This window comes from Lynx rufus, unplaced genomic scaffold (genome assembly GCF_022079265.1).
Source record: "Lynx rufus isolate CCGP_SWC_20201006 ecotype Redwood Valley unplaced genomic scaffold, mLynRuf1.p SCAF_1, whole genome shotgun sequence".
NCBI classification, from domain to species: domain Eukaryota; kingdom Metazoa; phylum Chordata; class Mammalia; order Carnivora; family Felidae; genus Lynx; species Lynx rufus.
In genome coordinates, this window is record NW_025814823.1 from 160,266,561 (window position 1) to 160,290,315 (window position 23,755).

At 35.2% G+C, this 23,755-nt stretch overlaps 1 protein-coding gene across 3 annotated transcripts in view; it reads right to left on the reverse strand.

Annotated features, from left to right (window-relative positions):
• CHD1 (chromodomain helicase DNA binding protein 1) overlaps positions 1–23,755 on the reverse strand; it is a 77,807-nt gene that overhangs the window by 47,928 nt on the left and 6,124 nt on the right. For 2 of the 3 annotated variants that reach the window (XM_047089577.1, XM_047089587.1), the window contains exons 3-5: positions 4,463–4,664; positions 3,402–3,512; positions 2,310–2,374 (exon numbers count right to left, since the gene is read on the reverse strand). In XM_047089577.1, the coding sequence (XP_046945533.1) occupies positions 2,310–2,374; positions 3,402–3,512; positions 4,463–4,664 (378 nt within the window). Of the gene's footprint in view, positions 1–2,309; positions 2,375–3,401; positions 3,513–4,462; positions 4,665–20,716; positions 20,775–23,755 lie in introns of all 3 variants that reach the window. The other variant, XM_047089596.1, reaches the window with a different exon arrangement.

A 23,755-nucleotide genomic window follows, 5' to 3' on the forward strand; every position in this document is an offset into this window, starting at 1 on the left:
TATAATTATACTTGCTCTCTCAAAAAAAAAAAAAGATTCTAATCTCTTTCATTTTAATTTTCTGGAGACTGATTTTTAAAAATATACACTCTTGGCGCCTAGGTGGCTTAGTTGGTTAAGCATCGGACTTCAGCTCAGGTCACGATCTCATTGTCCATGGGTCTGAGCCCCACATTGGGCTCTGCGCTGACAGTGAGGAATCTTCTTGGGATTCCCTCTCTCTCCCTCTCTCTGCCCCTTCCTTACGTACGCTCGCTTTCCCTCTCTCAAAATAAATAACTTAAAAAAAATACACTCTGAAACTTATTTTTAAATACATGTTCATAAAGAAACCTAAAATATACTCAGTATAGAAAAATGTAATAAAGAAAAAAAACTAGTGCATTTTAACCAACATTCAATTATTATCTTAGCTTTATTGCTAATTTGAGTCTAGACTCAGTCTATTTAATTCTAGTAGAGAAAAATTACTGGATGTACACATTAATATTCTGCTATAATATCAACTTCAAGTGGAAGATACACATTAAATTCTTATATATATGCCCTAACTAGTCTCACAGCTACTCTTCTACTCCACTGCTCTGTACCTCAAGCATCAAATATGACTATGCTAAGGGTTCCATAAGCAAGCACATATGATAAAATCTGGTTCATGGTAAAACCATAACAGGGAAGTAATCCCTTTTTTATCTTGAGATCTTTTGAGAGTATGCACACTAGAAATAGCAACAGATAGGTAAAATATATGAAAATGTCTCCATATTTTTTATAATACACATTATGACCTTTATACCTAACCAAACCTACCCATCATCCCAAATCACTAGTTTTAAAAATAGTCCTTGCCTGCACCTATGCCAAGTTTAGAAATTACTAACTCAGTGGAAGAGTTATAGAGCTGATGAGACACAGTAGTTGAAAAGGTAAACTAGTAAACTTCTAGTAAACCAGTAGACAGATCTGAGGAAATTAGCCAGGATGTAACACAGCAATAAAGGGATAAAAAACATGATACAGTAAGATTTACACAGAAGATGGATGATCCAATAGATATCTACCACAGACACAATCCAGTAAAAAAGATATATATTAAAGTAGTACCAGGGATATTTACAAAATGAGAAAATGTCCAAGGATACAATGACTGGATTTTCAGAAACTAATAAAAGATAGGAATCTTCATGTTAAAGATGTATAACAGGAGTGAATAAAGTGGAACAAATAAATAACAAATCCAAAGGTAGATATACCAAAGTAAAACTGCAGGACAGCCAAGGAAAGTAGAAAAATAAGACACAGACAATGGAACAGTATTTTTGACAAAACAAGGGAGAAAACAACTCAGACCGAGAGCACACGGATTGTTTAGTCGGTTGAGTGTCTGACTCTTGATTTTGGCTCAGGTCATGATCTCATGGTTCATGGAATTGAGCCCCACATCAGCCTCTGCATTCACAGAATGGAGCCTGCTTGGATTCTCTCTCTCCTTCTCTCTCCCTCTCTGCCCCTTACCTTCTCATGCATGTACATACACACTCTCTCAAAATAAATAAATAAACTTAAAAACAAAAAACAAAAAAAACCTAGACCATCTAAATAAGTGAAAATCTGAAGTACTCAAACACGTTCCAGGTCAAGATCTTGAGGAAATTATAGTGAGTCTCTAAATGAGTTCTACAGGAAAGCAAATTTCATGTGCAGATTAAAAGTAAGATAGCTATTAACATAAATTTAACAGAAATACCCAGTATTCATCATCCACTGGTCCTACATTTCTATGTAGGTTTCCCAAGTTATTAATATTTTCTGATACTATGACTAGGCGGATCTCTCGAGTTTTGTTTTGTTTTTTTTTTAATGTTTATTTATTTTTGAGACAGAGACGGAGCATGAACAGGGGAGGCGCAGACAGAGAGGGAGACACAGAATCTGAAGCAGGCTCCAGGCTCTGAGCGGTCAGCACAGAGCCCGACGCGGCGGTCGAACTCATGGACCATGAGATCATGACCTGAGCCGAAGTCGGATGCTTTACCGACTGAGCCACCCAGGCGCCCCCGGATCTCTCGAGTTTAAAAACACCCCTCTGGAGAGAGGGATCACAGACAATAAACAAGTGGCACAAAAAAAATCTCAGGTCCTCACAGAAAGATAAATGTTATGGATTAATGGTTTAAATTAACCTAATAAAATGTCATGAGCCAAGAATTTACAAAAGTCTACTTTTGGCAATAATTTTTCATAAAAGAAACAAAAAATCACTAGGGTCTTCCTGGTATGAAAATGATCAGTTGAACAAAATAACATACTCTTTATGTTTTTTCCTTTTGACTTCATTTGATGAGTCATCAGAATCTTCACTGCTGGAAGAATCCTACAGAGAAAAAAAAAACCAGGGTTAATGTTATTAATGATTAGAATTTGACCATGATATCAAATTTTTGCTTGTCATACTATTTAACATTCACTTTGCTAATAACACTAACTGTAGAGCTTTTTTCCCATGTTATATTTATATCATTAGCACATAAAGTAATTAATAACATCTTTATTACAAATTTATAACAGCCACTGAAATTAAGAAAACATTACAATCTACTATCTTTAGAGACCATTATTGTTGCTTAGTATGGCCTTCAAAAGGAATTCTAATTGTTGGTATGTCAAATTTTGATTCAGTATTTTTCTTCCCCATTAGCTTTTTTTTCTTTTAATTTTTTTTTTTTAACATTTATTTATTTTTGAGAGAAAGAGAGAGACACGGAACATGAGCAGGGGAGGGGCAGAGACAGAGAGAGAGAGAGAGAGACAGAATCTGAAGCAGGCTCCAGGCACTGAGCTGTCTGCACAGAGCATGATGCAGGGCTCAAACCCACCAGGCACAAGATCATGACCTGAGCCAAAATCGGATGCTTAACCGACTGAGGCACCTAGGTGCCCCTAGACAGCTTTTGATATAGTTCTTCCTAAATGTTTCCATGCAAATATGCAGGTGTTGCTTTTGTGTGCATAGGAACTATACTGTTTAAAGCTGTAGCCTGTATTTTTAAAAACATATTGAGAATTCTGTTATTCAATATGAGCAACAAATATGGTTTAATAGACAAATGTGTAGATCTGTGCACATAGTATTCACATTTAGTTTATTTCCAGTTTTGCTGTGATGCACAAATGCACATACACTTTCACTGGTTATTTTGAATTAATTCCTAAAATTGGAATTATTGGATAACAGTATATTGATATTTCGAGGCTCTTGATACATATACTTAAACATAGTTATTTCCTTATCCTTTCAAAACATTTACTATTTCTAATAATTTCATAAATATCTACACCTAATTAAATGATGGCACATTATATCTACTTTTAAAATAAGAGCTTTCATAATGAAAACTCACCTCTTCTGATCCACTATTAGATGAAGCTTGATGCTGCTGCTGCTGCTGCTGCTGCTTCTTGAGCATTGCAGATCTCTGAACAGCCAGAATACTAGGGCTAGATTTCCAAAACTATCATAAAAAGAAATATGAACTAGTGAAGGATGAAGTTTTGAAAAAAATTTTAACAAGGTTAAATTACTGAACATTTTCACTGCCTCCAAATAATAAATTCAGACTATTTTCCTTACATTGTATGTAATATGGTATTATAGCAATTAAACTTCTGACCTTAGTTGCATATAAAAAAACTTATGGTGTGCTGAGACAAACAATATTAATCAACATATTCTTTGATGTGGAATATTATTTTCAAAAAACAATGTGACAATATGTGACACCAGTGCTACTCAAAAAGTGCCTAGTTTTTTAATTGATGTGAAGATGAAGAGCTTGTGTCAAAATGCAAATCAACTATGTCACTAAGCAGTTTCAGTTCAACGAACTTTTTATTTATTAGATACCAAGATTGCCTCCATAAAAGAAGTGTGTTAATGTATATCCTGGCCCAACCATCTTATCATGACTGGTACTCTAAGTAACACTACTGTATTCTATTATGAGGTATAGACAGGTTTTAGTAAATCTTACAGAAGCTTTGTTCAGAGGGACCCTTAGCCTACTCTACCAAGTACCTTCAAGGAAGCAAATCGATTAGATTCGCCTATTAGCAACAAAGTATCTCCTTTGAAGATCTTGAAAGATCAGACACACTGAGATTAACAGAAAGACCTCACAAAGCCTTTCATTTTTATCCATGAAACAATAACTATTTATGAAATTCAGTTTATGCCTTAGAAAGTTGTATTTGTGTTTATTTTGTACTTGCTTGACAGCTTCTCTTCCAAGCCAATTAACCATTTTTGAGATATTTAACCACAAGTTTAAGAATCACTGAAAGTAATTTCAATGTTTAAAATTAATGTTTTCTAAAAGCTAGATTAAGAATGCTATAAACCACTGTTATAAATTTTCCCAAATTAGTACAAGAAATCTACCTTTCAGGATATTGTATTTATTACCTCAGCTCCATCAACTTTCGGTGGTTTTGCTTGGACTTTGTTTTCTCGGGAAGTGTCTGACTCAGACTCTGACTGACTGCCCGATTCAGATCCAGATTCAGAGTCACTGCTACCTGTTTGGCTACTGCTTCCATCACTACTGCTTCCAGAACTTGAACCAGATCCAGAGCCTGAAGCTGACCCAGAATCATCATCCGACTGGCTACAATTTGAAAATAAACAGATTTCAACCAAAATTTATTAGGAATTTAATTTTCCTTAAGTCAGCAGAAAGCCCCAAAGCATTAAATTGTATTTCATATTTCAACTTTCTACAGCCAAACAAATAGAAAAAAGAATTGATGTTAATCTATAGTAACTGACATACTTGATAAATTTAGTACAATTTTGGCAAAAACATAAGCAATCAGACCACAATCTTTCTCAAAGATAATGAGCAAAATCTATCAAATTACAGAATTCTGGGCTACGAACTTGGGAAAACAAGAAATTGAAGGCATAATCCTTATCCTTAAAAGGCTGTTTAATATTTAACCATAGTAAATATAATGTAGAAATTGTGTGGAAAAAAAAGGATACATATCCTGAAAATTCTCACAGTCACAGGTAGAAAAAAATTTGTAGCTTCTACTTATTTTCAAATTTATATCTATGTTCTTTCATTCCAGGGGAAAATAATTTATTGATATTAAGCTATGATCAAATACAATTTACTGAAAGATAGAATCAGTAATTGCTTCTCTGAAGAAATCATTGAATCTGTCATGGTTCCACAGCAGTAAATATGAAATAATAGTAAATTCTCACAGTCTTTCTTAAACTCTGTATATACACTTATGAAAACAATTAACAGTTCACTGAGAAACTACCTTTTTTCCTAATACTAATTTTCAGTCCAAAGTAACCTAGAAATGGTCTGGCCTAAACAGGTGATTGTGTAAATTACTATTATTTCCAAGGCCGTTTATTCACAAAGTATTTACATATGAATTGTTGAAAACTAGGGCATTAAATTTTTTACACACACAGTAGACTCAGCTTTTGATGTAATTTCACCAGACTTTATGACAAACGACAGGTAATATAGCTTGTGTATACACAACACAGCTAAATTCAACTTCATGTCCTCTGCTGTAATTTTCAGAAATACCACCAGATGGAGGTATTACTCTAGGGAAATAGATTGCAATATTAAAAGTAATTCATTTATAAAAGTAATATCTCCTTTTCTAGAGCAAGGAGTTTAGTATTCACATGGAAACACAGACATAAAAATATGAAAGAAGACTTTTGATTCCAAAAGTTAGATATAAATCAAAATGCTCAAAGTGTGAACATATGCATATTTTTAAAATCTGGGAATCTAGAGGAATAAATGTTTTTCTTCACAGAAAACAGTAAGCAAAATTTGCCTTTTAAAGGCTGTGATACTAAGATCACTTTTGCCACAATTTCTAACCAATGGTCACATGGCTCAGAGATCAAAAACAACACAATGCATTTTAATTAATAAATAAGCAAACAACAAACCCCACTTACCCATATTTTACTCAGGTCCCTTCTGAGAAATTTCAGCAAGAATAGTAAGAAGATATTTTTCCTGACACAGAATTTTGTTTCTCCATTAACCCACTAAGAGATAACTCATTTACCCAATAAATTTTAGTAAGAGGTATGTTATTAGACTGGGAAAGACTAAGTTTTACCATTAAAAGAACCTCTAACTTGGTATGGAGAGACAGTCATATACACCAATAAATGCTGTTCTGTGCTATTTTTAAGATAACAGATCCAGGCGTATGGGGAGCACTGAAGATACAACCAAGTCTAACAAAAGTAATTGGGGAACACTGAGAAAAAAGTGCAGTTGATAGAAAAGGAGTATTAAGCAGAGGGGTATCTCTGTGATTTCTTGTAAGCTTCTGGAGGATACCATTTATTTTTTTCCAGAGTACCTAACAATAGCACCTTTTATTTTTTTCCAGAGTACCTAACAATGAGGGTGCTCAATAGATACTTGAAAAGCAGACACATGAGAATGACTGAATTTGGGGGACTATCATGGGCCTATATTCTTGATTATGTCTTGATTAGCCATTCCAGATGAATGGCTGGTCAAAATTCCTTGTTAATATAACAAAACTCTAAGTGAAAGTAGGAATATTTCCTTTCATACTCTTCAGGTAGAAGTAGTTCTGGCTGGAGATAAAAGCAAACAGCCTGAATCTAGGTTACTCTAATGACACAGATTTATTATAGAATGTCTTCACCTTATGCATTAGAAGCACAAAGAATTTATTTTATTTAGTTGCTTTTTGTAGGATTAAGAATATATACAAAGATTAAGTAAGAAATATCTTACATACTGTCACAGAACAATCTCCAGGATATAGTTAAATTAAAAAAAAAAAAAAATACATGAGCCTGGGTGGCTCAGTCGGTTGAGCGTCCGACTTTGGCTCAGGTCATGATCTCCCGGTTCGTGGGTTCCGGCCCCACGTCGGGCTCTGTGCTGACAGCTCAGAGCCTGGAGTTGCTTCGGATTCTGTGTCTCCCTCTCTCTCTGCTCCTCCCCTACTCACACTCTGTCTCTTAAAAATAAATAAAGATTAAAAATTAATTTTTTTAATTAAAAAAAAATCCAAAATTCAAAACAGTGTTTTATACTATGCTTCCTTTGTATAATGGAAAAACATACATATTTGCCTATATTTTTAAAAAAGGGAATAATGGCAAGATAAACCAACAATTAAGTTAAAAATGGTTAACTACAGAGGGCGGGACAGAGGGAAGAGTAGAGGGAACAAGGTCTGAAATAAATCATCAGATTCAAACCATGTATATGTTTTACATAAGTTTTTTAAAAAGAAAATCCTAAAAATTTCAAGAAAAATTGACACAGGTTTAGGAAAAAATATCTATATTGAGACATAAAATTATGAGCTAAAATCGGTGACTAATGTTTCCCTAATAAAGTAATTCTGTTTCAGCTCACTGCTATAAGATGCTCTTTCCAGAATAAAAGTCTGGGCATGGCCCTCCTTTTTTTTTTTTTTTTTTTTTTTTAAAGTTTTCAGTGTTTCTATAATAAAGTGCAAGTACCTATGAGGCCTTTCAAGAATCTGTCTTTGCCAACCTATTTCCAGCCACTTACACCTTTAGTTCTACAAATGGTAAACTATTTGTAATTCTGAGAGCCGGTTTCTCTTTCCACTTCCTGCTTTTGTACAAGTACTTCTCTTTTTTCCCTCACTATATAATTCCTACTTGAGCCTCATCTCCGAGGCACTTCTCCAACAAATCTCTCCTGACTCCAGAGTATTCCCAAACCAACTGTAAATTAGGTATCCTCCCTCAGCACTCCCAAAACATTGTATACATACTACTACTATCTTGGCTGTGAGTACACTATGCAATGATCACTGTAGTTCTGCTTTCTTTCATGGCTTTTTTTTTTTTTTGGTATCTCATCTTTAATATTCTATCATATCATATGTTCCTAGAGTGTTGAGATTTTTACTTGTTGCCCTTTACACCAAACAAAGAACTCAATATGTTTGATGGGTGGGGCGCCTGGGTGGCTCAGTTGATTAAGCAACCAACTCTTGATTTCAGCTGAGGTCATGATCCCAGGGTCATGGGATCCAGCCCTGCGTCAGGCTCCAAACTAAGTGTGGAGTGTGCTTAAGATTCTCTCTCCTTCTGTCCCTCTCCCCTACTCATGCTCTAAAATAAAAAAAAAAATAGGGAGGGGGGAGACATCTGGGGGGCTCAGTCAGTTAGGTGTCCAACTCTTTATTTTGGCTCAGGTCCTGATTTCACACTTCATGGGATGGAGCCCTGCAATGGGCTCTGCACACATGGACAGTGTGGTATCTGCTTGGGATTCTCTTTCTCCTCTTTCTCTGCCCCTCCCTCACTCAAACACACACATACATGTGTTCTATTTCTCTCAAAATAAATAAATAAACATTTTTTAAAAATGATGGGTAGATGGATTTACACATAAATCCAAGATACATGGGTTAGAATTCCTGTATAAAAGTCACAATTATATCTGCCTACAAGAAATACTGCTGAGCTCTAACATTTTATTTATTTAGGTAATAACCAATACCAGTAACTTTTTAAACAACATAAGCCACTTAAGAATTATCCTTATTATTTATATTAAATCTCACTAGCACAGTAACAATAAAGCAGTAGTTACTAGAAACACTGAATTCTTTTCCTCACCTTTCTCAATGTACACAAGAAAATTCACTGTTAAGTTTATAGGCACTTTGATAAAATTATATTGTTTCTTAAAGTAAATTAAATAGAAACACAGCATTTAAAAAATAAAAGAGCAATTCAAATTAAAGTCTTTTTTTGGGCTTATTTTTATACTCAACTTCAAATATAAACAAGAGAGCAATAGAATGAATTACCATATATCTAAAAACCAGCTTCACAATTACCAACTCTTACCAATCTTGTTTCAAACAGTCTAGCTTCCCAAAGACACACATCTCAGGCACTCTGAACTTTTATCCATAAATATTTAAGTATTAAAGTATTATAAATGAACACTATTTTTAAATATCCAAAAAAACAGTACTATACCTTTAAAGCATGAGTTACTCCTGAATATTAAAGGTTCACACATTGCACTTGCATCTTTTTTTTTTAAGTTTTTATTTAAATTCTAGTTAACATACAGTGTAGTATTAGTTTCAAGTGTACAACAGAGTGCTTTAACACTTCCATACATCACCTGTGCTCATCACAAGGGTACTCCTTAATCTCCATCACCTATTTCACGCATCCTCCCACCTGACCTCTTCTGGTAACCATCAGTTTGTTTTCTATGTTAAAAGTCTGTTTTTTGGTTTGCCTTTTTTCCCCCTTTGCTCATTTGTTTTGTTTCTTAAATTCCATAGATGAGTAAAATCATGTTTTGTTTTGTTTTTTTTTCTCTAACTCTTTAAGTCTTCTTAATGTGACAGTTCCCTCTTCCTTTTTGCATTCCCTTGCAATTTATTTTGTGGAAAAAATTAGGTCGTTTTTTCTGCTTTTTCAGATTTTGCTTACTGTAACTCTGTGGTATTAACATATTTTTCTGGTCCCTGTATTTCTTGTAAACTGTTAGAACAAGAGGTTCAGATTCAACTTCAGCTTTTCTTTCAGCAAAAATATTTTTAAAGAGCTGTTGTGGACTTAGAAGAAACTGAAGTTTGGTTGTCTCTTTTTAAGTAAAGATAAATTTTAGCTGTGGCATTTTCAGCCTTATCCATCCATTACACAGTTCCCTATAACCTCTACACCTAATTTTTTAGCAGCCACTGATCATATGGCTTTATCATCTATTTATTTAGAGGCAGTAAAATGGTAATACACCATTCTTCACTTACCTGTTATACCATTTATTCATTAATTAACTTTCCCTCATGTTTGTTAACCTTGAGGTACAGTTCATACCTGAAAGCCATTTTTATTTGTTTTCCTTATATTTGTTAGTTTTGAAAGTGAGTTAAGTTGCTAGCATCTTTTCAAAGTTGACCAATAGTTTTTATGTCTCATGAACTCATGGTTTTGAATTCTTTGATAAGTTTTAATCCACTATATCATTCTTGACGTTCAAACTGTCCCATCTTTAGCCCACAGGAAATACTTTATTAGTTCCAGAGTCCTTTTGACAAGACCTCAAGTAGTCTTTGATAGCTTCCTTACTTTCTTGTCTGACAAGATGAACCAGGCTCACCTTGTGTATTTCCTGCTTCAGAATATAATTCAGCCATTTCATCAAAATGCTTTTGTTTAGATTACAACTTAAACTGCAATCTGAGTACTAGGTGACTCTATTACTATGGGATTGGTCACTGTTTTTAATGGAATGAACTAGTAACATACATTTTTAAAGACAATGCATTAAGAATTTATACTAACATTTCCAATTTAAATTTGTAGGTTTTTATTTTTTCGGTTATATATTTATAGTATCACTTGGGTTGAGTTTCTTTGTTCCAAATGACATTAAAATTATTTATTTCCTTATCTTAGAATGTATATAATAGCTCCAAAATGATACCTTATTAATAATATGATTACTAAATGTTAAAATCTCTTAAAATTCTTTTGTCCCAAGAATAATCCTAGAATCAAATTATTGCTTTAAAACAAATGAAATAATTTATTGCTGTAGAGCCACCAATTTGGTTACTTAGGATCATTTGCCTTTCTTCATTTTAGATACTGCTTTTTACTCATTTTGATTTAATTTTGCTTTGTTATTTACTTGGATCCAATGTGAGGGCTACAGAAGTTAAAGTCAAAATCTACTTTCCATCTTTGTCTCCTCTACACTATGTCGTCTCCCCCTATAGTTCTTTTTTAAAGTTCTAAATGTACTTTCCCTTTTCTTCAATATAAGCAAATTATGAATAAGGATATATTTGTATATATCTCCTCTTTCATAAAAAATCATGAACATATTTACACTCTTAAATGATATATATACATTGTATTCTGGAGATCATTCCACAGATTTGTTTCCTCTCCCTTTATGCAAGTACACATACTCCATTTTGTAGATGTATCACAGTTTCACTTTGTCCCTCAAAGATGAATATGCTTTGCTTCCAAGCCTAAAAACATGGCCCACTGCATACATCTTTTTGTATTTATGACAGCATATGTTTTGATTTGCTACTTATCAACCAATGTAAACATATCCCTTTAAAGTTTCAAATTTTATAATCGTCTAGCACCCAGATCCTGATAGCTAAGTACTATTCCACACTTAAATAAACTGGGAGTGCTTTGAAAAATGGCAGGTTCTAGAGACAGGGAAAGTACAAGACGAACCTAAACTATCCTGCTATACCCAAAAGCAAAAGAAAGAAAGAAAGAAAGAAAGAAAGAAAGAAAGAAAGAAAGAAAGAAAGAAAGAAGAAAAAAGAAAGAAATGGAGGCATTTCAAAAGAACAGGAAAAAACAAACAAACAAACAAAACAGGACATAGGAGCCAACTTGAAGAAGCTTTCATTGGCAAATCTGACCTAAGCATAGAAACAGTCCATCAAAGGTTACTACCCAGTAAATAAAACAGGAATCCTCAAGTCCATGCTGATAATAAGTAGGTAGGTAGGCAGACAGGCAGAAAGAAAGACAGTGGAGGGCTCTGATAGGGCTCTGACCACCAATTGGTCAATACGGCCAGGAGAGCAGTGTTAGAAAATTACCATTTTCAATCACCATAGAAATACTAGTTTGGGCGAGAATCATCAAGAGACACTAAATCTAGGGATAGAGTTTGATGAGTAAGATACCTGCACAGTCTCAAGGTGTCTTCTTAGAAATTGTTTTCTGGTGTAATTGATAAATGAGAAACCAGATGAAAAACCAGAAACCACCCTGTCCTGGTAATCAAAACAAACATAGTGAATAGGGACCAACAGGCAACATGAGCCTCCAGATATATCTGAGAAAGATATATCACCACTTACACAGTACTCCAGCCAGGGATGCATGTGGTATGGGATGCATTACTTGGATCTAACCCGAAGTGAATAGAAGACAAGCCCAAATTAAGAAATATATTTTATAAAATAACTAGCCTATCATCTTCAAAATACTAATGCCATGAAAAACAAAAAGGAAGTGTTCCAGATTAAAGGAGATTAAAGAGACATGACAGCCAAATACAATATGTGATCTCAGACTGGACTCTATATGGAAAGATGACTAGGATTGACCAAACTCACTACTGACTGAAGATTATTCCATCAATGTAAATTTAATAACTATACATGCCTTATGTAAGGGAATGCCTATATTCTTGGAATACGTATATTCTAAGGTGTAAAGTGGCATGGTTTTTCCAATGTGCTCTTAAACAATTCAGGAAAAATAAATACGTATTACATATACATCACATATATAAATATAAAGGCAAAAAGTTAAAGTAGCAAATCTGAGCAAAGGGTATATAAAGAATTTCTTGGTACTATTTTTGCAACTTTTCTGCACTATTCCTTAGTGCTCCTACTTTACTGATCCCTCACTTCTCCAATCAAGTTATTCTAAATCTCCACCCCCAGATTACATAAGACACCTAGCAAGATTTCTGGCAGTGGTACATGATTAAGATAGTTGTATTGCCTGGGTATTTTACTTAATTCTACCCCTACTTTCTAGGACTCTAACAGACTCTAAAAATATGTAAGTAAACAGTACTACCACCTCTTGGCTTTTTATTCAAAATATCATAAGCCTAAGTCTTTCAAAGTTGTCTTGTTCCTTCCTCCTGGTTTCTCTGCCTCTACTTTTCTTCTTTCAGATTTGTTTCTTTCTCTAAGTCATCTAATTTAAAATTGTTTGGAGGAGGGGTGCCTGGGTGGTAAAGTTAGTTGAGCGTCCAACTCTTGATTTTAAGCTCAGGTCATGATCCCAGGATCATGGGATCAAGCCCTGCGTTAGGTTCCCCATGCCTGCTTAGATTCTCTCACTCTCTGCCCCTCTCCCCTTCTCACGTGCTCTCTCTCTCTCTTTCTCAAATAGAAATAAATAAATAAATAAATAAATAAATAAATAAATAAATGTAAAAAAATAAAAATAAAATTGTTTGGGGGAAATAATTTTGAGGACACAGAAAATCTAGAACACTGAATCTATTTCCCACATGGTCACAATTGTCTATATCCAAGTAGCACTGGTTCCTTCCAATGATGCACATAATCACCAAATTTCTGCATGACCTTCACTGGTCACCTCCCACAAACAAGTGTCTTATATTCAGACAACTTCATTCATTTATGTTATCGGCTTGGACCCTATGGTCCTTTCTCTCATTTATACTCTAGTTTAGACAAAACAAAGTAGCTCTTCACAGATTTCAAAATATCTTCATCACTATACTCTAATTTATCCATACAACACAGGGTCCCAACTTTAAGGAGACTTAATTCCATTGTCAAACACTTATTTTCAATTCCAATCTCACCCTGCTGTCCAGAGACCCCATAGCCCCTGCAAATACCCCTGTGCTGCCATGTTTGCTCAGAGCTTACTGCTCCTAATGCTGGCTTTGAGGTCTTTTTTATTGCTGGCACAATGAAGTCTTCTTTGAAGTTTAGCAGTGTGCCTATTTTTTGCCCACTTGCACTATTTTATTTAGATTTTCATATGTTTGTGGGTAGGAAATACTTTAGGAGAATCTTTTAGCTTAACCTAGCATATGACAGCATAGCAACACCTCCTTTATCTGCACTCAACACTCCACTCAAATCAGTCCTTTAAACTAAAAAAAAACCCACCAAGACCTATAATGGGTACATGAAAACAATATATTCTCAAGTGAATAAACAAAGATTCTTCTGTATTACAAGAAAAAAAAGTCAAGTATTTTTTTGCTTTTTTATCACAGGAATTGGAAACTAAGTCTGCAATGGCACACAAAGGAAGAATGAATAAAATAATCTTCTAAGAAAATGGCAACAAGGAGCAGCTGCTTCCCTTACCATCAAATCGGCAACAGAAGAAACTGGCCCTGATAAAGGACTAGGAATGGACTGACAAAGTCAAGAAACTGTAGGTTAGACTCTGGAAAGATAGGGAAGGAATGCTATAGGATACACTGACAAAACGTAAACTGCTTTTCCACAGAAATATTAATAAAAGATTAAATGCCTGACATAGTAATACATAAACAAACAACTATATTTACTATGCTAAAGAACAAACATACTGCATTAAATTCTCATTTCAAGCCTTGTTCCCTCTCCTAATTACTGTTTTAAGATCAATACCATGCAAAAGGAGTTCTTTGGAGGAAGTTTTGAAAGAAGTTTTTGACAAATAATTATGGGGGAAATTCAGGGCTAACCTGATTGAATGCTCTGAAGTTTAACCCTAACCTATTTTTTCCTAGCTTTCTAGCTCTTTCTTCACATTGTTAATTATATTTATATATGTACACCCATTAGACAAGCCTCAGGTTTCTGCACATGGAAATAATAAATATACTTAAGGATTACTGTGAAGATTAAGAGATGTAAAGCATATAGTCTGATGTATTGTGGGAATTCAATACTAGTAGATATCAGAAATTAAAAAAAAAAAAAAAATTCGTCTTTTTCCTGAGTTCAAGACCAGAATCATTACTTCAAGTTCTGCTTTCAGCTGTTCTTCAGACTGTCATAATTATAAATATATAAAGTGTCTATGAATAACACCTATGATGTACTCAAGTTTTCAATACAAATTACTAACAAGGATAAACAGGGTGATTACTAATTGGTGCTATGTGCCAGAACCTGGATTCTCATTTAATCCTTTCATTTTTTTATAATAAATAAACTGAGGCTCAGAGAAGGATAAGTGAAGAAACCAAATACCAGTATTGTAACAAGTGTACAAATTATGAACACATGTGAAGAAATGAAAGAAAATTCAGAAAAATAAAATCCACTAATTTCTTAGTATAAGTGATTATTTTAAAGTAACTTTTTATATTTATGCCTTATGTACGTTGTCTACTTGCTCCTCCACACTCACCCAGTATCCATTTTGTTTGCCCTTTAGTATTGCATAACTGTTGTCCAGTTTTCATTGCTATACACCCACCCAGCTAAAGATTAGATTTCCTAGTCTATCTTTCAGCTACATGTGGCCATGTGAACAGGTTCCAGCCAACGGGATATGGCTAGAAGTGATGTGGGATTATTATGTCATAGCCTTAATAAAGTGGCTTGCCTTAAATCTTCCCCTACCCTATTTTGTTCCTGTGGTCTGAAAACGGCAACTAGTAGAGCAAAAGAAGCTATGTATTAAGGATAGCAAAACTGTCCCACTAGTCACGGTAACTGAATAACCTCAAGGAATAGAGCTCACTTACCTGAGAGTGGAAAAGAAGTGACTATGTGAGCCCCTGTGTTTTGAGGTATCTAGTATATACAGCACTTTAACAGGTTCTCTACTTAACATACTATAATAACGTTTATGCAATACACACTTTTGAAAGAATAAGTTCTATACATATACAATGTGAATTCACTGGCTCATCTCTTCAATTAACAGGAGTTTTTAGAAGAGACAAAATACCATGGTAAAAAGTAAAACTTATGAGAATCAAAGATATAAAGATGCATTGATTCCTGATTAAGGAACTAGAGGTAAGGGAAATGGAATCAAGGGCAAGGCTTTATGGAAAGAGTCATCTTAGAACTCACTGGTAGTATTCCCCATAATTTTCCCTCTAGAGAATGAGTCATCTCTGAAGTAACTGATAATCCACTCTAAAGTTACTCAAAAATATATTCTTTATGTAACCTTCTCCAATTTCTTCAGGCACATCACTGTACCAACATATGTGTTCATGATATTTTGCTCATGTTATTATTCTTTCACAATATTACAATTATTTTTGTGCACATGTATCTCTACATCCTAGGATTCATTAAGTCAGGGACTTCATTTCTGTTATTTTTATAGACTGTTATCTACTTCAACAGGACTAGAGAAACAATATGGAAACTAGTAGGTATTGAGGAAATACTTAAAACTAAGAAAATGAATTGGTGGCCAAAGGCAATGGCTCTCAAACTTTCTGGACTATGACTTATATGTTTTATATCATGATGCAGTGCACACATGCACATGCATGCACACATAGGCATAAAAGTGTGGCGAACTACTACTGGTACAAGAGGCACACTGTATTTTCTGTTCTAGTTTACACTATCCTCTCTCACTAAAAAAAGAACTGTTCATAATCCTCTAACATGCTGCAACTTACTATTTAAAATATATTACCCTAGAACAATCATTTAAAAAATGAGAAGAGTTCGGCGTCAGGCTCTGTGCTGACAGCTCAGAGCCTGGAGCCTGCTCTGGATTCTCTGTCTCCCTCTCTCTCTGCCCTTCCCCTGCTCATGTTCTGTTTCTGTCTCAAAAATAAATAAAAATATTTAAAAAATTTTTTAAATGACAAGAGTTCATCTAGATAACTAAGATCAGACTACCTTTAAGTTCTTTAAAATTACATTGTATTAGAAACTGTTATCCAGCTTATCTTTCACTATAAGCCATCAGATAAATATTAAAGGTTTGAGGGGCGCCTGGGTGGCGCAGTCGGTTAAGCGTCCGACTTCAGCCAGGTCACGATCTTGCGGTCCGTGAGTTCGAGCCCCGCGTCGGGCTCTGGGCTGATGGCTCAGAGCCTGGAGCCTGTTTCTGATTCTGTGTCTCCCTCTCTCTCTGCCCCTCCCCCGTTCATGCTCTGTCTCTCTCTGTCCCAAAAATAAATAAACGTTGAAAAAAAAAAAAATTTAAAAAAATAAAAAAATAAAAAAAAAATATTAAAGGTTTGAGAAAATATGGAATGTATCTATCCATCTGTATGGTTCTGAAAACCAACTAATGTCACTGTTTGTTAGACACTGAACATCAACCCAACAGTTCCTTTTAGCATTCTAAATTACAAAACCAAGTCAAAATTCTACTATAAACTCACAATACAGTATGCTTCTACCACCTTAAAGTTTCCAGTTGCATAAATAAGAATAAAACTGCTAGAAACAGATGCTAGGAAGGGTCACATTTAGCATCACTAATTGCAAAGATGACTAGGTTTAGTCATGTTGAATATCAGGTAAAGACAGTAAACTCAAGAGTTTCTCTAATAAATATTCAGGGAGACAGATGAGAAATAAAGGCTACTATATATATTTGAAAGTTACTAAACAGTAGTTTCATAGAACACATAAAATCTGTTGTTAATATTAATGACATGACACAAATCTAATTCTGTAATTTATAACAAGTAGATAAAGCTTAACTGATGACATTTATGTTTTCCCCGTAAGTATTTCCTACCATAAGTCTAATCTATGTAGAAATTACGACATTTCAAAATAAATGAGTTGGAGAATTTAGAAATTAAACTAGATTGCCCATGAGATGAAATGTGTTGAAGCTAGATGATGTGTACATGAGGGTTCATTTTACTACTGGTCACTACTTTTGCATATGCTTAAGATTATCCTCAACTTTTAAGTTAACAGTAATAATAAAATAAAATGACTATATTTAAAAGTTTACTTTTAAAGAGATTATCCAGGAACACCTTGGTGGCTCAGTCAGTTAAGCGTCTGACTCTTGATTTCAGCTCAGGTCATGAGATCAGCCCCACATCAGGCTCCACATGTATGAAGCCTGCTTCAGACTCTCTCTCTCCCTCTGCCCCTCTCCCTCACTGGCGTGAGCTCGCTTGCTCTCTCTCTCTCTCTCTCAAATATTAAAGAAATAAACATTCAAGAGATTATCCATTTGATTAATTTGTTTTAAAAAAGATTTTCGAGGGGCTCCTGGGTGGTTCAGCCGGTTGAGCCTCCGATTTCAGCTCAGGTCATGATCTCATGGTCATGAGTTCAAGCCCCAAGCTTGGCTCTGAGCAGACACCTCAGAGCCTGGAGCTTACTTCAGATTCTGTCTCCCTCTCTCTCTTCCCCTCCCCCACTCACTCTCTCTCTCTCTCTCTCTCTCTCTCTCTCTCAAAAATAAATAACCATTAAAAAAATTAAAAAAGAAAGATTTCTGAAACACGTATTGTATATACTTTTTATTACTTTAATGAATACTGCTACAAAAACTAAGTTCCCAGCACTATATGCTTTACTAACAAAGTTATTTATAGTATTTCATTACTCTGCAGATACCCATGGGAGTGTACTGCACACAACAGAAACCTCCACTTACTGTGAACCACTCAATTAAAAAAAATTTTTTAAGTAAAATCACCAAAGTAGTATAACATGACTAAGACAAACTACCAAACCCTAAGTCAATCATTTGCTATAAAATACATACAAAAACGGTAATAAAGAAATTTACATTTTTTGTACTCATGTACAACTAATTGTAATTCTTATAAAATTTCCTTTCATATACTTCTTATTACTTCAGGATTTACTCATTTAGAAATGGGAATATTGTAGTAGTTTGCATCAAATGGCAATAATCATATTATAATCTACTTCAAGCACAAAAATAATGGTCTCCTTTGAAGGAATTTAGACTGCAACTCCACTCTTCTCCAATGGCCCCATTTCTTTACATAATAGCTCTCCAGCACAGTATTTACTGCCATCTAACCAATCATTTTCCTGGGTATAAAAATTTCTCTTTGCTTTTTGCCTAAGCCTGTCAATATACCTCACCATCATAAAAGCCCCATTATCAAGACTTTTAACACATAAAATCTAAGATCACCAGGGTTTTACAAGATCTCTTTAAAAAACAACAATAAAAAATTTCATTCTGACATTGGGCTTGATGTAGAAACTAACCATTTGTCTTACAATTAAACTTCTCTGTCTCCTACCTTCAAATTGATGCACGCTGTCATTCTGTTTGTATCGACTATAACCACCTGACACTGCCAATACTTGACTTAGGGGCACCTGGGTGGCTCAGTCGGTTAGGCATCAGACTCTTAGTTTCATCTTAAGTCATGATCTCACGGTTCATGAGTTCAAGCCTTGTGGTGGGCTCTACACTGGCAGCACAGAGCCTGCTTGGAATTCTCTTCCTCTCCCTCTTGAAAGAAAAAAAGAAAAAAGAAAAAGAAAGGAAGGAGGGAGGGAGAGAAAGGAAGGAGGGATGGAGGGAGGGAAAGAAGAAGGGAGGGGGAGGGAGGGAGGGAGGGAAGGAACTCCTCACTATTTTTGTGCCTTATGGCTCATCTCCGAGAGTTACTGTAGACATTGGATGCCAGAAACCAGTACTGTTTAGACAAAACTTTCCATGTCTTTGTACTTTAATCTCAATGATAACTTAGATCTCAATACATCCACACCAAAGAACTTTCAAATACAGTTTACCATTTACTTAAAGTTGACTAAGTAATCACCTCCTATCACAGTGACAGATAATATATCCTTAATTATAAACAGCAATTTTCTCAGTCATTCATACATTAAGAACTTGATTCTGGTACAATAAATTTCTAGACTATCTCCTTAAACCAGTGGTTCTGACCAGTCTATTCACATGAGCGATTTTCTCTCAGTACATGATGCATTTGGGGCTCCTGTGTGGCTCAGCTGGTTAAGCGTCTGACTCTTGATTTCGGCTCAGGTTATGATCTCAAGGTTGTGAGACCAAGCCCATGTCTGCCTTCCAGTTGAGCGTGGAGCCTGTTTGGGATTTTCTCTTTCTCTCTCTCTCTCTCTCTCCTTCTCTCCCTCCCTCCCCTGCTGGCACTTATTTGCATGCACACATGTGCTCTCTCTCTCTCTTCAAATAAACATTTAAAAAAAATACACGTTGCATTTATTCAGCTATACTTTTCTCTCCTTCCTTCATTTGGGACTAAACGTCAGAGTAAAGAACTGCAAAGGTAGCAGGTCCAACACATTCTCTTTATTAGGAACTTATACTTCTTTATTGGGGGACTATGACCTCTGCAAAAACTTTCCTCTCCATCCCACTACTGAATATATACCATTTGTTCTCCCTTTCTTTCCAAACTACATCATTTCTTATCATCAAGATTACAAAGTTGAAGAGCTCCATGAAAACTTTCCCTACAGCCTATTATTTACTCCAGTAATTCCATTTTCTTTCACCTCACTTGTATACCTATATGTTCCATGAATTTGAGTATATTCACTTCACTGTGCGTTAATACCTAGCTATTGCATTATCACCTCTAAATCATAATAATCTTTCTTCAAGTTAATTATAATTTTTAAATATGGCAAGATACTGAATGATTCCAGATAAACAGCTTCTCCTATATGCACATGAACTTAATATGCATACAAATCTTCTGGGAATCTTGTTAAAATGAAAATTCTGATTCAGTATATCTGGGACACAGGAGAACTTTTAGGGTGAAAAAATCATTCTGTATAGTAATGGGGTGGAGGATAAATGATTCTGTGCATTTGTCAAAACTCATAAAACTGTACATCACAGAGTAAATGTAATATATGCAAATTAAAAAAAATCAACCCATGTGACTGAAGAACACAGAATGGAATGTAAACTGTGCCAAATGAATCTAACTTTATTACAAATTTATGACAACCACACTGAAGAGGGTGGGAGGAAGAAGCTAACTTTAGGTAACTTTAGAAAACAGTGTTTTGACTAGAAACTGTAAAGCTAAATATATTACCAACTGTGTAAATACGATACATAAACACTGTATTCTAGCTGATAATTTTTTTCTTCTGGGAGTATGGCCTAAAAATTCTGAAACTGCTTTACCTGTATATGAGCTTGAAGTGCATGATGGGATGGTGGATGGTAGGAGCCAGCTTTCTCTCTGAAGGAGATTGAAGTTATAAAGGAGCAAGAAAGGAAGGTTAGGATGAATCCTGTAGTACAGAATTAGAGTTGGAGACATCAGTACGAACTCATGTTTACCTTAACATGCATACTGATAGACACTGAAACTACAGATAGGCAGATATAGGTAGTTTAGTATACATATATATACTACATAGCTCTGTCTGCTTTTTCCACTGAGAGGACCTGGAAGCAGTGATAACTGCATAGTAACGAGCATACCTAGCACCCAAACCTTGGTTTCTAATACCCTTGTCTCCAACAAAAGGATCCAGAGCTCTTTGGAAAAATGGCTGGTTCTAGGGCAAAAGGATAGAAGTATGTAACAAGGATACAGTGGCCAACTTGAAAGTCAGTTCCCAATGGGCAAGGCTAGAATAACCTGAGCAACAGAATAAATAATTTACTGGATTATAATCCAAAGTATAAAATACATATACATGAAAGTCCAGGCTCATGTAAATGAATGACTGAATAAATCGAAGAGAAGAGTTCTTTACAGAAGAATTCTATTTAATATATGTAGATAGCCCCTCCCTGCAGGAGATGGAACTTAATTCCAACCTTCCCCCCAGCCATGTGAGAGACGGCTGGACATATAGTACCTTGCTTCCAAAGAATACAGTATGGAAGGAAAAAAACAGTAACTTTAACTGGAGAAGTATGGCAAATATTACATTGGCTAAGTGATGAAGGTTAACATCATCAGTAATATCATGTGGCTATTAATGCTTCCCATACTATGTGACTAGAAGAGCACTTCATCTCTGTGATATTCTTTCTAAAAACTGATAACCCCAGTTTACCCTAATAAAACATCAGAAAAATTTAAATTGGGGGATATTCTATAGGATACCTGGCCAGCACTTATCAAGACTGTTAAGGATATCAAGGAAAGACACAAACTCTCACAGACCAGAGGATACTGGGGACAGTTGACAACTAAATGCAACATGGTACCCTGGATTGAATCCTGGAACAGAAGTGGCATTGATGGAAAAACCAATGAAATCCAAGTAAAGTGTGGAATTTAGTTAGTAGTTTTTTAAAAAAGATTTTTAAAAATGGCTAAAAATCTGGTTTCCCCTTCTGGAGAGTAGGAATCATAATACTGCATACATCACAGGAATTTTATGAGAATGAACTATGATAAATTCATGTAATACACTGTGCACTATGTGCACCATGCCTGCCTCAGTAAGAATAAGAGCTCAATAATTACTGCATGCCATTAAGATTGTTTCAAGAGATATGAAATGTATTCAACCTCTTGCTGGCATGGGCCATGACACCATCTTTTGGGGGTTCTGGGGAAGGGGGGGGCAGAAAGCATGTGTAATAACAAGTTCAATAACAAAAAAAATAGCAAGGCACTGAATGACTCCAGGCAAAAAGCTTCATCTACATACATATGAATTTAATACGAACACGTTATCACTTGCGAATCTTGTTAAAATGAAGATTCTGATTCAGGAGGGCTGGGTGTGGGGATGGGGGAAGGCCAAGGTTGTACATTTCAAACAAGCTCCCAGGTGATTCTACTGGTCCAAGGACCACAACTGGAGCTTTAACTTTTCTATTTATGTATTTTTTTTAATTTTCTGTAAAAAAGGTAAGAAAATTTTTTCCATCTATTCTTTATCTCTTCACCACAAAGAAATACTCTTTATTTTTAAATACAGAACTGTACCAGATATAACCTACCAGTCACCAAGTCCTTAAACAAACAACTATGTAAACAGTATAAAAACGGGCAATTACAAATTAATGTCTGTCTCCACACTATCTCATGCCTATGCAGATAAAAGTAATGTATTTGAAAGTCAAATCATACACAGTTGTCTTATCCTTACCAGTTATAAGTACATTTAAACACTTTATAGTAATCTAGATTAACAATCATCCTAGGAAATACTATGAAAATTTTAATTCAATAAATTCTACTTAGAGAGAGAGTAACCTATTGCTAAAGCTCCTGGATAATGGTTTATTGAATTTTCAAAATGTAAGAAATGATCTTAGATTAAGTAGCACATACAGAATATTTGAGGAAAGAAAAAACTAACAGGAAAAGATGAAGACGGTATATACAGAGCTGAAAAACGGGGATTAACAGAATATGGCATAAAAGAGCTATACTTTCCTGCAAATAATGACATCATAGGAAAATGTTTCTTAGCACAACCTTTTGAAATTTATGAATGAACTGAGGGGCTCCTAGGTGGCTCAGTCAGTTAAGTGCACACCTCGTGATGTCGGCTCAGGTCAAGATCTCAAGGTCAATGGGATCCAGCCCCAAGTGGGGCTCTGCAGTGACACTGCAGACCCTGCTTGGGATTCATTCTCATTCTCTCTCTCTCTCTCTCTCTCTCTCTCTCTCTCTCTCCGTCTCTCTCTGCCCCTCCTCCACTTGCTCTCTCTGTCCCAAAATAAATAAACATTAAAAAAAAAATTTAGAATGAATTCTTTTTTTAAAACGGAGATAAATGCAAAGAAACTTAGAAAATACCATTTTAACTAGTATTGTCTTTAAAAATTATTCAAATTTACTTAGTGAAAAAAACTGTTTTGATGCAAGAAAACCTTCTGGAATGTGTGTACATAAATGCAATGTTTCCAAAAATGGTATACCACAATACTTTTCAACAAGACACTAACAAATAAATATATGGTAAAAAAACCAACATGGCCTGTGTCTAAGTTAACTTTAACTTGGGTGTTCCTTAAATTTAACAGGTCCTAGGGGCGCCTAGGTGGCTCAGTAGGTTAAGCCTCTGAGTTTGGCTCAGGTCATGATCTCCAGGTTCTGGAGTTTGGCCCCACACCGGGCAGGCTCCATGCTGATAGCTCAGAGCCTGGAGCCTGCTTAGGATTCTGCGTCTCCCTCTTTCTCTGCCCCTCCCCCGTCATGCTCTGTCTCTCTCTTCTTCAAAAATAAACAAACATCAAAAAAAAAAA